Genomic DNA, 14,268 nt, shown 5'->3' with positions numbered 1-14,268 from the left:
TATGCAATCCAAGAGCACTTCTTTTAACAAGGAGATTTGGCCTATATACCTTTTCTGTGATTGCTGACTTATTTATAAAACTTCTGCTCTCTTTTCTGCCTTCTTTCATAATGATCAAATTTTCATTGTATTTCACTGTTGTATTTTTTCTCCTAATGTTTTTATGTTATATAGCCTATATATCCTGTTATATATCTCATAATCCAGTTATATATCCTATATCCTATCCTATTTGTACATCTAATTAAACACATAAAACACGTATTACTTAGTCTTCCATCAATATGTAGAATTCATAAGCCTTTCCTCATGCAAAGAAAAAAAATACTTACGTTACTTCCTGTCTCCCTCTCTTCCTTGTGCCTTTTCTAGCACTAACATCCTCTTGATATTGATTTGATCATGCTGATTCTTATTTAAAAAAGATAATAATCCATCATATTCTTGACTATAAATGTCACTATCTTCTTTGTTCACAATTATTCTGATATCTTCTCTCTTCCTTTTTCTTGGATTCATTGTTTATTTGACAGGAGTTAGTTTTGTGGTAATTTTTTTCCAGGAATGATCTTAGAACTCACAGGAAAGTGATAAAGTTGGCTCTGCAGCTAGCTTGTCTCCAAGGTTGAAGTGGGGTACATATGCCCCCAGGTACAGTATAATTTCCAGAAGCACTTCCTGGGCCCCACAGCCTTAGTAAATCTCTTATGTCAAAAAAAAGTTCTTAGGCTCTATTCTGGGAACAAAGGCCAGAATCAGCTGGTCCCTCTCTTCTTCCTGTGCTGTCTTTATTTCAGTTCCACTAGACTCTGTCTAGTTTCTCCCTCAAGCACAATACTAGATGTCTTATATGGTTATATTGATTAATCTTCTTTTGATTTAGCAACTTTTACTAGTCCCACCCCATGCTCTTCCTGAGGAAATAGAGGCTCAAGGAGTTAAATAATGCTCAAGCTAGTGAGCAGGTGGGTTATAGTTTGAGCCCAAGTAGTCTCACCCCAAATCTGCCCTCACAAGAAGAAAACCTTGAGAGTACCAGCTTTCAATGACAAGATAATTTAGTGAAACTAGTTTATAAATAAGACAATAGTCAACTTTCATCTTTTACCAAGCATTAATTACATATTGAGAAGGCTAGAAGCTGTCCCTGACATCCAGGAGCTGGCATGGCACTCAGAGTTAGGCCTTGGTATTCTCCTTTTGGAAGCAGCTTCATGTAGTATCAACATCTAAAAAGGTCATTCTGCAACTGTGATGGATCCTGACCAAAAGAAGAGCACTCCTTAATATGTCTGAGCAGACACAAGAACCTCCTCTAAACTAGGGTGACCAGATACCCCCAATTCCTAGCAAATTTGTGTGACTGCCACTTCTTTATTACTTACCATTACAATTAATTGCTCAGGTCTTGCTCCTTTTAGATAAGATTAAGATACCTGCCTCCTGATAACACTGAACCCAGAACAGAGCCCTACTTCTTCAAAGCCTCATCCTGTCACCTGATACAGACCCAAATCCTAGCATGGTCTGGTGTCTTCTTACCAATGGGGCCCAAAGTTTTTCCCACAGTGTGGCTAGGCAGTTTGTAATTCATCTAATAAGAAAGGGGAAATAATTGAGGCTTTTAGAATAGGGTAGAGACAGGATTAAAGTTGTGTTTTAGGAAAGGAAATCTGATAAAACTTGTAAGGCAACCAAAAGAAAAAGACAGTGGGCAAAGACGGTAATGAAGCCATTCCAGTAGTCCAGTGGACCACAAGGAGACAGAAGCCATAATGCAGGTGGCACGTGATAAATACCTATATGAAGGTGGTAGCAGGGGAAATGAAAATGAATTAACGTGCACTAGGACATCTATAGGAAGAATCAGTAGTGGGTAGAGATTTTGACATGGTATTAACCATCAGCACTAGGCAGGGATCCTCTCAGATCAGATTTCCCATTAAATATTCAGTCTTATTCTGAACAAAATAGATAGGGGCTTTTTGTATCTATAAGTTCACTTCATTAGCATAAGATAGAAAGTTATGAATAGGATGACTTTGGATTCACCTTACTTGGATTATAAAATGTGAAGTTGGATTTAAGCCTACCATATGGATACGGGATCGATTTAGCCCTTAAGTGTCTTTTGGAAGCTCCCATGAAGGGCATTAGAAGTTTTGTGAGCATATTAGAAGGCAAACTTGGGGCCTAAGTGTGCATATTCAGCAGACCTGCCTGGATCCTCCACTCTAGGAAACTAAAATAGACGAAGATGTGCCTCCTAGGAGTTAATCATACTATTATTCAAATGGAAATAAAAGAGATGCATGGTTCTAGTGGTGGAAATGAAGTAAACTTCCCAACATTGCAACAGACAGGCTAAGCTCAGGGTGGTGCTTGACACTTTAGGAACAGGAACGTCCTGTTTTGGAATGAACTTGGTTCCAAGAGCTTTTTCAACTGGGGTTTTAAGAACTGAGTGCCTTCTCCCCTACAAATATTAGAAATAGTATCTAGGAATAGAGTACAGCCCAGAGAGGTCATGAAAGCCAACGGACCCTATAGTAAATTTAACTGTGGTACTAAACCCACTGTTGGACCTGGAAGAGGACGGCATTCATATACGATAAAAATCAGAGGAAGCTAACATACTTCCTCAGTTTTTTGGCTTTTTTTTTTCATCTACTATAGGCAAATTTTAGATCTTGGTGGGAAGAAACATATTCATTTACTCCCATCCTATGTGAGCCCCTATCACTGATTAAATAGGCTCATAATTCAAACCTATCTCTACATCTATCCAAAAGACATTATTAGAAAGATGATTACCACCCTCAAAATAAGCTACCATTCAAAATTCTAAATGCTGAGATTTTACTCAAGTGTTTTAAATCATTTAAATCCTAACATCCTCCCTTTGATATTTTTTTAAAAGCACAGCCAAAGGCTTATTAACTATTACTTCAAATGCTCAAATCCACCAGTAATATTGATTAATAGAAAAGGCCATCCTGAAAAGTGCCACATTTGACTTTTTATAAGTAAGTAATTAGAGAGAGTAAAAATAATGGTGAAAACTACACCAGGGTTAGACGCCTATTTCTACCCTCTGCTTTCATGCTCAAGAATCCTAGAACTAATTCTAAATTGTGAAATGAATCTGTCCCCAGCCAGTGTAGCAGACTTAATGCACCATTAATCTGGTCTGCTCTCAGCTGCCAATTGAAATAGTCACAGTCATTCGATTTTTAAGGAAAAGACAGTACTGCAGAAGTACATTCCAGAGGTCTTTTCATAAAAGCCATCCTGTGTGCTCCATCTGCACACGCAATCTGCTTGTGTATTTCCAGCCAGCTTGCATGGGCAGATTAATGCGTACAATTAGAAAGCAACCTCACAGGCATTCAATAAACTGCCTTCATTATTACACTCAGGAGAGTCCCTTTGGATGTCAATAAAAGCCTAGTTTTCTGCCTGTTAGCTAAATAATTGACAACACTAAAAATAATCAGAAGCAAATGAACGAAGTCAGAAATAAGGTGTTAAAAAAGAGCACATTAAGATTCTCATGGTGGTGCCCCAGGATTCTATCATGAGCTTTTTCCCCAGCAGCCTGGATTTACAGTCTGCTCAAGTCCATGGATGCACTTCTGTACAAAAAAAAAAAAGAAAGAAAGAAAAAGAAAAAAAAAACCACAAAAAACAAAAACACCCACCGTTCCTGGTCTGCTATTTGAACCACATATCACAGCATGCTGAAACTAGCAAGGACATGAGATATTGACTAGTTTGAAAGAATTTCTTATCTGTGTTTCTATTTTGTGTTGCTTGGTTTGACAGCTTCAGGAGAATCTAATTCTTTTGGTGGTGGAAGGGGGCATTGGGGAATGGGGAATAGCCTGGTGGGTCTGATGAAATTTTTGTGTTATTAGAATTCAAACAGCTCCCCTAGACAATTTTTGAACCATTAACCGATTATAAGAAGGTATGATAGAGGTTTGTGATACAGAGAGTAACCATGTTTTCTAAGAAGTTCCTTTCATATTCCTAGCTATGTAATGATCATTCATTTCATGAGCTATTAGTCTTTTAATTTCAAAAATAGTTCAATACAAAATACTCTTTTAAAAAAAAATCACAAATTGTTTTTTTTAAGTTTCTCAGTAGGCTTTAAAAATCAATTTGAGATACTTCTCACTTTTAGTTAACTCCTTTTTCCTGGTTAACTGGGGCTTCATGATAAGCAAAAGAAAGAGCATGAATGAAATGTGCGTGTAATTGAATTCAGCTCCACTGATGGTATAGGAGGTGACTGAGGGTAAAACTTTTTTTTTTCCTTCGGAAAAAGAGTGATTGATCTCTAGTATTTAGTAAAACACAACTCAAGAAGGTGGAAACTATGAAAGAAAGGTGATTGGGTGACATAATGACCCATTTCCTTTAAATTATAACAATCTCTCATCCATCAACTTACCATATTTAAAACTCTCCAGAGAATGGGCTTGTTCAAATTCCTGGTCCTGTACCTAGGACCCCCTCATTGGTAAGCAGCTCTTCCCTTCTCCAGTGAAACTTGGATGATGTAGGATAAATACATTTGTCTTTATTGTCTCTCTAGCCTACAGCCACCCTCATGGCTTCCCCTTATCTCTTTCAACTCCTCTGGTTGGCCTAGAAATACTCTCATTCACCCTCTACCAATGAATGGAAAGGTAATAATATATTAACAGCCTTGATCTACTACCTCCCTCCTGCCATCTCTCTCTAAGACAATTTCTCCTGGTGGGTAGATACCCACCAGTTCCCTCACCCCCATACAAGTTTTAGAAGAATAGTGGGGAAAAACAAGCTATGGATTTTATGACTCAAATAAGGGCAATGCATATTTTAACTTAAAAAAGATAATGTCAAAAAAAAAAAAAAGATAATGTCACTCATTGGCATTTCTACCCAACCCATTCCGTCTCCCATTTTCTGGCTTGTGTAGCAGAGGCCCAAGTACCTTTGTGCTAAGACACAAAGTAAAGCATTGAGAAACTTCTTCCCACTCCTCCCTTGGAAACTTAAAGCAAGAAAGAGCTGCTTAGGATAGAGACAGAATAATTACTGTGGAAAACCAGAGGATGCGACATACGTTAGGTTGTCACATATGCTCACCGCAACATTAGGATGATCTTAAATTCTGAAAATGAGGTACAACAATGGGAAAAGAGAATAGGAGACAGTCAGATAATCCATCCGAAAGTGGAGGCCCTCTGCCAGTTCTGGGTGGGACCAGAATGGTCTCTACATAACAGTCACTACAAAATAGAAATTGTCTGATCCACTCAACAAGGATTTCTGCACAAAGTTTCATTTCTGTCTCCATAAAATTCAGGCACTTGTATGCCATTTATGTAAAATATTTTATTTAATCCTTATAAATGGTCTATGGGAGAGATACTGTCATCCCTATTTAAAAAAAAAAAATGAGGTTCCATACACTGTCCAAGGTCACAGCTGGGGAATGGAGCTAGGACTTGAATCCAGATATGCTTGGTTTTAATGCTACCACATTTGGAATTAACCTATGTTAATTTCTAGGGGGTGTATGTGTATAGTCTAAAGTTATAATAAAAAATACGGGTTTTGGTTTTTTCTATTCTTTTAAACACCTTACAGGTCATCTAGCTACTTAGAGTTAGGACAGGAGCTTATCTTTAAAGCCTGTATAACGGAGTAGATTACCTACATCATATAGCACATTTTGCCCTATACATAGTAGCTGTTGATATTCACAAGTCTTACTAGAAAAAGTACCTTGGTGGATGACCACCAATTGGGAATTTTGCCAATAATTGCTAAATTATTCCTCAATTTTTGTCTACAAAAATACAAGTGTGACTAGTCCTCAGTACATTAGATAAACCCCTGGTTAATTTCAATTCTGCTTGGGTACTTCTTCTCAAATATCATCTTCCTTATATGAGTGTTTTGAAAGTCAGCATTATCAGAAGTACCTTGGGTCACCAAAGAATAAGCCATCCTAGTAATTTACAGTGGGGAATTTCTCAAATTTAGCAGTAGTATTTCAAATCGACTGACTACTAAAGAATACTCTGTGAACCTCAGAACCTCACTCACATAATGACAGAGTTTAATTACATAATATAATAGCCAATAACCCAATATCAGAGGTCCTAAAAATCAGCTAGAATTTAAAAGCAGAATAACCATTATGCCTATAAAGGTACAAAGTTCTGAAAGACACAAACTTACTATTGCCGGTGCTCTCTAAATGCTTCTCTTCTGAGGTTTTCTTGAAGCCTTTTTTTCTCCTCTAGTTTATTGCTCTGAAATTGCAAAAATCAAAATGCCACCTGTTAGGGAAGCTTTAAGCAGAATCATGGTGTTAAAGTTACCCAAGGTCCAAAATGCTAAGGTTCAAGTGGCCCCAGCAGTCCAAGATGGTATCTACCAGGGCTTCCAAGATGTGACCTCTCAACCCATGGGCACTGTTTACTGGAAGCCAGGAGCCCCAGATTCCTGCCATGGCTCCCTCTCCCAACTTGACTGGATAATCACAGAATCATTATTCACATTTTTATTCTGTAGCTCAAATGATGGCAACGTTTATATTTTAAGAAGTGTTTTCAAGATGGTTTAAGGGAAACATGAAATTTCCACAGCAAGTATGTTAAATGAAAATTATAAGAAATTATAAGAAATGGCTAAGTAGTTCATAAAAAACACATTCCACTAAAGCATTCATAAAAATTTTCAATAAGCCAACTCAACTCCCTCCTGACTTAGAATCAGATATTTAAACCTATTGAGAGACTGAACAGCAAATGTCATAAAAAATGGAATGGAAAGAGTTATTTTTTTTAATTCATTGTTTGGCGAATCTAGAAACAAAGGACTTCATATTTGATATTACTGTCACCAAGGATCTGGCATATTTTAATCCAACGTAAATAACCCTGGAGCTTTTTGTTCACTATGACATAACTGTAATTTAAAAAAAAAAAAAAAAACAAAAACAAAAACTTGCCTATGGAAAACAAGTGAAGTTCCTAGAAAGCAAGTTTAATGTGGAGCTGAAACAACACAGGGGAGACTTGAAGTTTTAAATGATTCCGAGGGAGACAGCAAGCGGCTGGGTTTGTTTTAATAAAAAGAGTTGGATTAGCCTAGCAGGAAGACCTGTGAAAAGGGAATAATGGAAATCTTCACCTGACGTAAGTTTGGCTCCATATTTTAAAGAAGGGGAAAAACTGTTGATGTTGTTCATTTAAAATTCTCCATTCACACAGAACCACTTACTAGTCCCATTTTGAAAAGTAAAATGGAGGTTTCCGTTTCAGAAAAAAAAACAAAGAAAATTTACTACAAAAAGAATCAATTATAATACAAAGCAATTGGATTTTTAATGAAACAAGTTCTAGGAAGCAAACTAACAGAGAATTATAAAACCAAATCAACTGGCTGTCAACCTAGAAAAAAAATTCCTGATTCATGAGGCCAAAATGATCAATTGTGATGAGCCCCTACATCTCTGGAAAAAAGCAGGGGGCAATAAAATGCAGCAAGCAAGCAGGAAGGATTCATTAAACCACTATTAGGAATGCTACTTTGAAAATGGTGAGAAAACCACACAAGCATCTGGAGACCAGGGCCGCGTTCCTTTAGCAAGGTCAAAAATTGGAAACCCGGGGTGCCTGGGTGGCTCAGTGGGTTAAAGCCTCTGCTTTCGGCTCAGGTCATGATCCCAGGGTCCTGGGATCGAGCCCTGAATCGGGCTCTCTGCTCAGCGGGGAGCCTGCTTCCTCCTCTCTCTCTCTGCCTGCCTCTCTGCCTACTTGTGATCTCTCTCTGTCAAATGAATAAATAAAATCTTTAAAAAAAAAAATTGGAAACCCAGTTTTGATCTCTTCACTAATAGATTATCATTGAATTCAACTCAGTAGCTAAATTCTGTCCAGAAAGGTTTGTTTATCAGTTAGAAGTTGATGGAGAAGTACTTTGCAAAATAACCAGCATAGTTAAAAAATTATATTCAATACCTATTAATGTAGGAGCTATTTATTATACTAATCTGAATACTTACATTTAGTCATACTGTTTCTTTCTTTCCATTTAATAGAGAATTAAGGAGTCATCCAACCCCCCCACACACACACACGCAAAATATAAAATATCTAGGGGCACCTGGGTGGCTCAGTTGGTTAAGTGTTCAACTCTTGGTTTTGGCTCAAGGCATGATCTCAGGGTCTTGAGACTGAACCCCACATGGGGCTCCGTGCTGGGCATGGAGCCTGCTGAAGATTCTCTCTCTCTTCTGCCTGTCCCCACGGTGCATATGTGTACGTATGCTCTAATTAAAATATTTAAGAGCATGGGGTCTAAAAGTAAAAATTATGTAACCAGCTCCAGATCCACCATCACTTGAATAACCTTCATCAAATCATTTAATATTACTAAATCTCATTTGTTAAACATTTATCAAATGCCTGCTTGGGACTGTGGTAAATGCTGAGAATACAGATATGGACAGAACAGTGCCTCCTCTGGAAAATTTCAGAGGCTAGTTGGGAACACAGACAAGAAAGCAATGATGGCAGTATATAAAATATGTTGGAGGATAGAGGTTTGCAAATAATATGAACAGAGAAAAAGTACAGAAGTAGGTCATCAGGAAATGTTTTCAACATTTCCACAAACATTAATTTAGTGTCCACTAAGTGGCAGACCCCATCCTGGGCACAGGAGCCAAGTTGATTAATATTCAGAACGTGGTTTCTAACTTCGGGTTCATGAGTGAACTCTATGTTAAAAGTAGGCTCATTTGGGGGCACCTGGGTGGCTCAGTGGGTTAAGCCTCAGCCTTTTCTCAGGGTCCTGGTCACAATTTCAGGGTCCTGGGATGGAGCCCCATGTCAGCCTCTCTGCACAGCAGGGAGGCTACTTCCCCCTCTCACTCTGTCTACTTGTGATCTCTCTCTCTCTCTGTGTCAAATAAATAAACAAAATCTTAAAAAAAAAAAAAAAGTATGCTCATTTTTACAGAGAGTGGGTTCATCCACAGCTTTCTTCAGATTCACCAAATGGCTGGTGACCAAATTGAAGGATAAGAACCATGGACTAATGAGAGGTAGAAATTCAAGACAGAATAATCTTAGCAAGTTTTCCAGGAAGAGGAGCTGATGGGAGCAGGGCTACTCCACTCCATTACACAGGTTGCTCACTACACGGTGGGGTGGGGTTGGGGGTGCAGCAAAGGAGTTGCAGAGGCTAAAAGAGGGCTGGCATTCAGCTCACCAAGCCCTAAATCCCAGCACAGGGTGCTTCAGCACAGTGTGGGCCTTTTTCTATGAACCACAAAAGTACTATCAGTCACCAACCTGAGCACCCACAAAACTGACTGGACGAAGAATCCACTTCTAATTTGCACCACGGCAGTGATGGGCAAGTAGGGCCCCTGGGTAGGAAAGGGATGTTCCCATAACTTGCAATATTTTCAGTAAACAAAGGCATGAGAGAATAAAGCTGTTTAGGGAACCCTAAGAAGCTATTGAATAAATTGAAAGGTGTTTGTAGTGACATGATGGAAGATAAGGTCGAGAAAATGGGAAGGGGTGGTTATAGAGGAATTTATATGCCAACTAAAGGAGTTTGGACTTCATTAAAGGCCATGATGAGCCATTATGTTATTCTAAGCAGGAGACTAAGCAGCTCACTCCAAAAGCAATGTGGAGAATAAACTGCAGGAAGGACCACAAATATAAAAACCAATGGAGTGGTTCTCAGAGTAATCCAGGCCATAAATTATGAGTCCCAGATTAAGGCAACAGGGACAGAGAAGGATCAGCCAACTCTCAAAAAAATGCAGGGAACAGAAATAATAGGAGAGGGGAAAAAAGATAATAGGAGATAGACTATATCAATGAAGGATGAGTGAGGAGGCAAGGAGGACTAGGACAGGAGGATGGCCATTAAGAGCAACAGAATGAACAGAAGTTTAGTTTTGAACCTACTGGATTTGGGATCTACTTGTGGTACATCTAGAGAGAAGTATCAAGCATACAGTAGAATGCATGGTTCTGGGATTCAGGAATATAGGCTAGAGATACAGATTTCAGAAATCACCAGCACAAGCAATAACTAACCCTTAAATGTGGGAATGTGAGGACTTTCACCTAAGACTATGGTTGGATAGGTACAGGAATAAGAGAAGACCAACAGATAGGACTGGGATAGAATATCCATAGTAGAAACATATATGGGATGGGAGAGGATCTGGAATTCCAGAGGGGTGGACTTCAAAGAACAGTGTACTTAACAGCTACAATATTACAAAAGAGTTTAAGCAAGCTAGAAATTAGAGTCTCCATTAGTTGTTGTTTTTTTTAAGGTTTTATTTATTTATTTATTTGACAGACAGAGATCACAAGTAGGCAGAGAGGCAGGCAGAGAGAGAGGAGGAAGCAGGCTCCCTGCTGAGCAGAGAGCCCGATGTGGGGCTCGATCCCAGGACCCTGAGATCATGACCTGAGCCGAAGGCAGAGGCTTAACCCACTGAGCCACCCAGGTGCCCCCCCATTAGGTTTTTTAAATTAAATCAGTACCTGTAGAGTACTAGAGACAGAAATCAAACTCAGCCCACCAAGGAACAAATAGAGGTGAGAACTCAAAGGCTGGGCAGGTCTCTAAGCCAGCTGCACCCAGCATCACCTAAGGGGCATTTTTAAATACAAGAGATTCTTTGGTTCAGGTGACTTCTACCAGCTGGTCCATAGACCGACATTTGGGAACCAAATGTGGTAGGAGAGGTTTTTGAGCAGTTAAGCCAGGATACTTGGCAGGGAGGGGTTGAAAGCAAACCAGAACAGAGGGAGACATTTTGTTTTTAAGAGAACTGAGTAGGATTATATTCCAAGAGACAGAACGGTTGGGGGCAGGAAAGTAACAAGAAAAAAGGGAGCTCAACGGTTGGAGCAAGAAGGTTGCTGAGGAGATGGAAGGGAAGAAGAGATAATAAACACAAGTAGAAGAATCCATCGTAGCAATGGACACAAGCACTTTCTTATTCCTCCTGAGATGGGGTGGGGGGTAGAAAGAGCAAAGGAACAGTACAGAAACAGAAAAATAAAGGTTCTTGTGGCCTGACAGACTTTTTTTCCCAGAAGGTAAGAGAAGAGATCATGACCTGAAAAATGAAAGAAGAGGGTAAGAGGTGAGGGGAGGAAGATCTCGGTAATTAGAGGTGGGCCAGGCCTACAAAGTGAAGCACTACACTGAGGGCTTTGTTTGTTAGAGACCCAGCTGAGAGGGAAGCCCCCAGTCTGCTAGGGCAAAAAAAGAAAACCCATAAAAGCACATGTGTTTGCTTTCTCCAGCAATCTCATTCAGAAGGGTGTAGTAAAAATGAAATTGAACTAATTCGTGTGTAAAATAATTCTTTGCCTTCTACGCACCAGCTTGATACAATAAAGTCAAATGAGATAGTGTTAAAGCACTTCTCTATGTCTATAATTAATTAGGTTAGGACACCCCAAGTCAGTGATTACTACGTGCTGGGCATTGTAGGAAGGCCTTTGCACATATTGTATCCCGTAAGCTTTCTGTTCCATTATATTATTATTATTACACCCTTTTTACAGATAAGGAAATGGACATTTTTCCTAGTTTATAAAAACAATATTGCAATAAATAATAATAATAATGCAATAAATAATGCAATAAATGTGGTTCTACCCTGTAATCTTTCTTAAACTGTTAGCCCTGGGTGCTACTTGCTTCCTAGACACAACAAATGTGATTCCTTAAAAAATATGTATATGTATGCATCTCTGCATATGCGTACATTCTTTTCTACTGGTTAGTTCCTACTTCACTACATTGCATAAAAACTAACAGGGCCGCCTGTGTGGCTCAGTTGGTTAAGCGTCTGCCTTCAGCTCAAGTCATGATTCCAAGGCTCTGAGATTGAGCCCCATGTGGAGCTTCTTGCTCAGCAGGGAGCCTGTTTCTCCCTCTACCTGCCACTCCCCCTACTTCTGCCCTCTATTCTCTCTCAAATAAATAAAATCTTAAAAAAAAAAAAAGGACTTTAACAGTGCTTCTCAATGTCTGCATAAAATACTGTGACCTCCAGTGTTCCAAATAACTATCATCTTTATGACTTTATAGTTTACTAGAAAAAAGAAGGAAAGATCCCTGGCTGGTTTCCTGCCCTTTCTGAGGTCAAAAGGTTCCGAGTATTAAATGAAAGTATTTATAAACTATATACCACTGTATAATATTATTTTGAGCATAAGTAGATCAAAAACAGAATAAGAGGAATCCAGGAGGTAGGGAGGGTCTTTAACATGGAATCGGAAGATTTTCAGGTTTCAAGTGTGTGGGTATTATGAAAGCCTAGGGAGGGAGATCGAATTATTACCTAATCCACCAATGTGATTATGAGGGAAATCATGGTGGAGGTTTACTCCCACAGCACAAAATCCAGATAAAAAGCTTGTTGTGAGGATTTGTGAAAACCTGTGTACTTATCCTGCAAGATCCAGCCAGCAAAGAAAGTGCTTGTACCTGGTATGCTGCCTTTGTTTAACTACTTTCTTTCACTCTGAAGTTCTAATATTTTAGAGATATTTTCTCTGTTTTATAGATTTCCAGAAAGAGAAACTAATACGTGATCACAAAACTGCATGAGTTGTATTAGTTTCCTATAGTTGCTGTAACAAATAACCACAACTTAGTGGCTTCAAATGATATAAGTTTACTCTAGTCATCTTACAGCTCTGGAAGTCAGAAGTGCAAGACAGTTTCTCTGGGTTAAAATCAAGGTGTCAGGAGGATGACTTTTCTTCTGGAGGCTCCAGGGGAAACCCTTTTTTTGCCTTTTCTAGCTTCTAGAGGCCACCTACATTCCTTGGCTCGTGGTCCCTTCCTCCATCTTAAAGTCAGCACTGGCGGGCCGGATCTTTCTCCTGCTGCCATCTCTTCAGTGCTCCATCTCTCGCCTCCCTCTTTCATTGTGATTACAGTAGAGCCCCCTGGATAACGAGGGGTTCTGTAGTTGAAGGTAAGTTGATTGGCAACCTTAATTCCACCTGCAAGTGTAATTCCCCGACCTTTGCCAGGTAACATAATATATTCCTCGTTTCCAGAGATTAGAATATGGAGGGGCAGGAAGGGTCATGACTCTGCCTACTACATGGATTATAATCTAGATTTAAATCAATAAGCATCAGACATAGTATATACCAGATACTTCATGAAATCTTTGCCTCTCTTAGCCCTCAGAGGCTTGGCTTTGGAATGTGTGTTGTAGGGGAAGGTGAGGGAGGCCCTCTTTCACTTAGGATTGAAGCAGCGATGTGCTGATAAACTTAGAGGGGGGGAGGTTGGTTTGTAGCATTTACTGATTTCTGTGGTGAAAATACTCCCACAATGGTCGGTTTGAAGTTACCAAGATGAAATCCAGGAGCACATATAAATAATGTCAACATATCCTAGTACAGGAAATAAAAGTTTGATGGAGTATCCAAGCGCCCTTTCCAAATTTCCCCTTGACCTATAGGACTGACTTGTCCTGAACCCATCAACGAGACCAGATGCTAAAGAGCTTGCTGCCTTTCACACCCTTGTTCTTATTAAAAATCAAAGACCACTCACATGTGCTAGCAGGGAATACAGTTTACTCTCCCCTCACTCACATACATGTTGTGACTAATTAAAGACCTGTGTTCCGTGGTGACTCCCCCTGGGAGAAGGAAAACTGAAGGGCAAGGGGGGTTAAGACCACAGACCAAGCTAGGGACTCTCGGGTGGCAGTAGGCTGCTTGGTTTCTACTTGACCCAGAGTTCCTGGACAGTAGCCATTTGGCCATTTGCCTGGGGAGGAGGGTGGTACTTTGCAGGCTGCTGTCCACATGTGTGTCTGCTGTGCACTTTAAGGAATCAGTGCTCCATAAGTACTGCTATTATTGCTTCCCTTGGCCATTTCCACACTGGCAATGTGAAGGATGCCATTTCTAGATGGCTAATGTCTATTTTTCTTTTATCTGACACAAGCTACTAGATAGGCTCACACTCAGTAGGAAAAGCCACAGATTTATATTCAACAGGAAGAACTATGTCCTGGTGGCAGCACAGGGCAATTAACCAGAGAAATAAAGTCTGTGGAAGGACCAGGGTAGGCTGCTCCTTATCTTGTTAGGAAGCTTATATTAATGCTCCTCAACTTTTCTGTGCACAAGAATCAACTGGGGAGCTTATTAAAATGCAGGTTCTGGTTTA

At 39.6% G+C, this 14,268-nt stretch overlaps 1 protein-coding gene across 3 annotated transcripts in view; it reads right to left on the bottom strand.

Moving 5' to 3' along the window:
• EPSTI1 (epithelial stromal interaction 1) overlaps positions 1–14,268 on the bottom strand; it is an 86,915-nt gene that overhangs the window by 47,596 nt on the left and 25,051 nt on the right. For all 3 annotated transcript variants that reach the window (XM_044249800.1, XM_044249799.1, XM_044249801.1), the window contains exon 6: positions 6,244–6,317. In XM_044249800.1, the coding sequence (XP_044105735.1) occupies positions 6,244–6,317 (74 nt within the window). The remainder of the gene's footprint in view (positions 1–6,243; positions 6,318–14,268) is intronic.

This window comes from Neovison vison, chromosome 5 (assembly GCF_020171115.1).
Source record: "Neovison vison isolate M4711 chromosome 5, ASM_NN_V1, whole genome shotgun sequence".
NCBI classification, from domain to species: domain Eukaryota; kingdom Metazoa; phylum Chordata; class Mammalia; order Carnivora; family Mustelidae; genus Neogale; species Neogale vison.
Note: the sequence above shows the minus strand (reverse complement) of the source record. Positions and strands in the feature narration are given on the sequence as shown.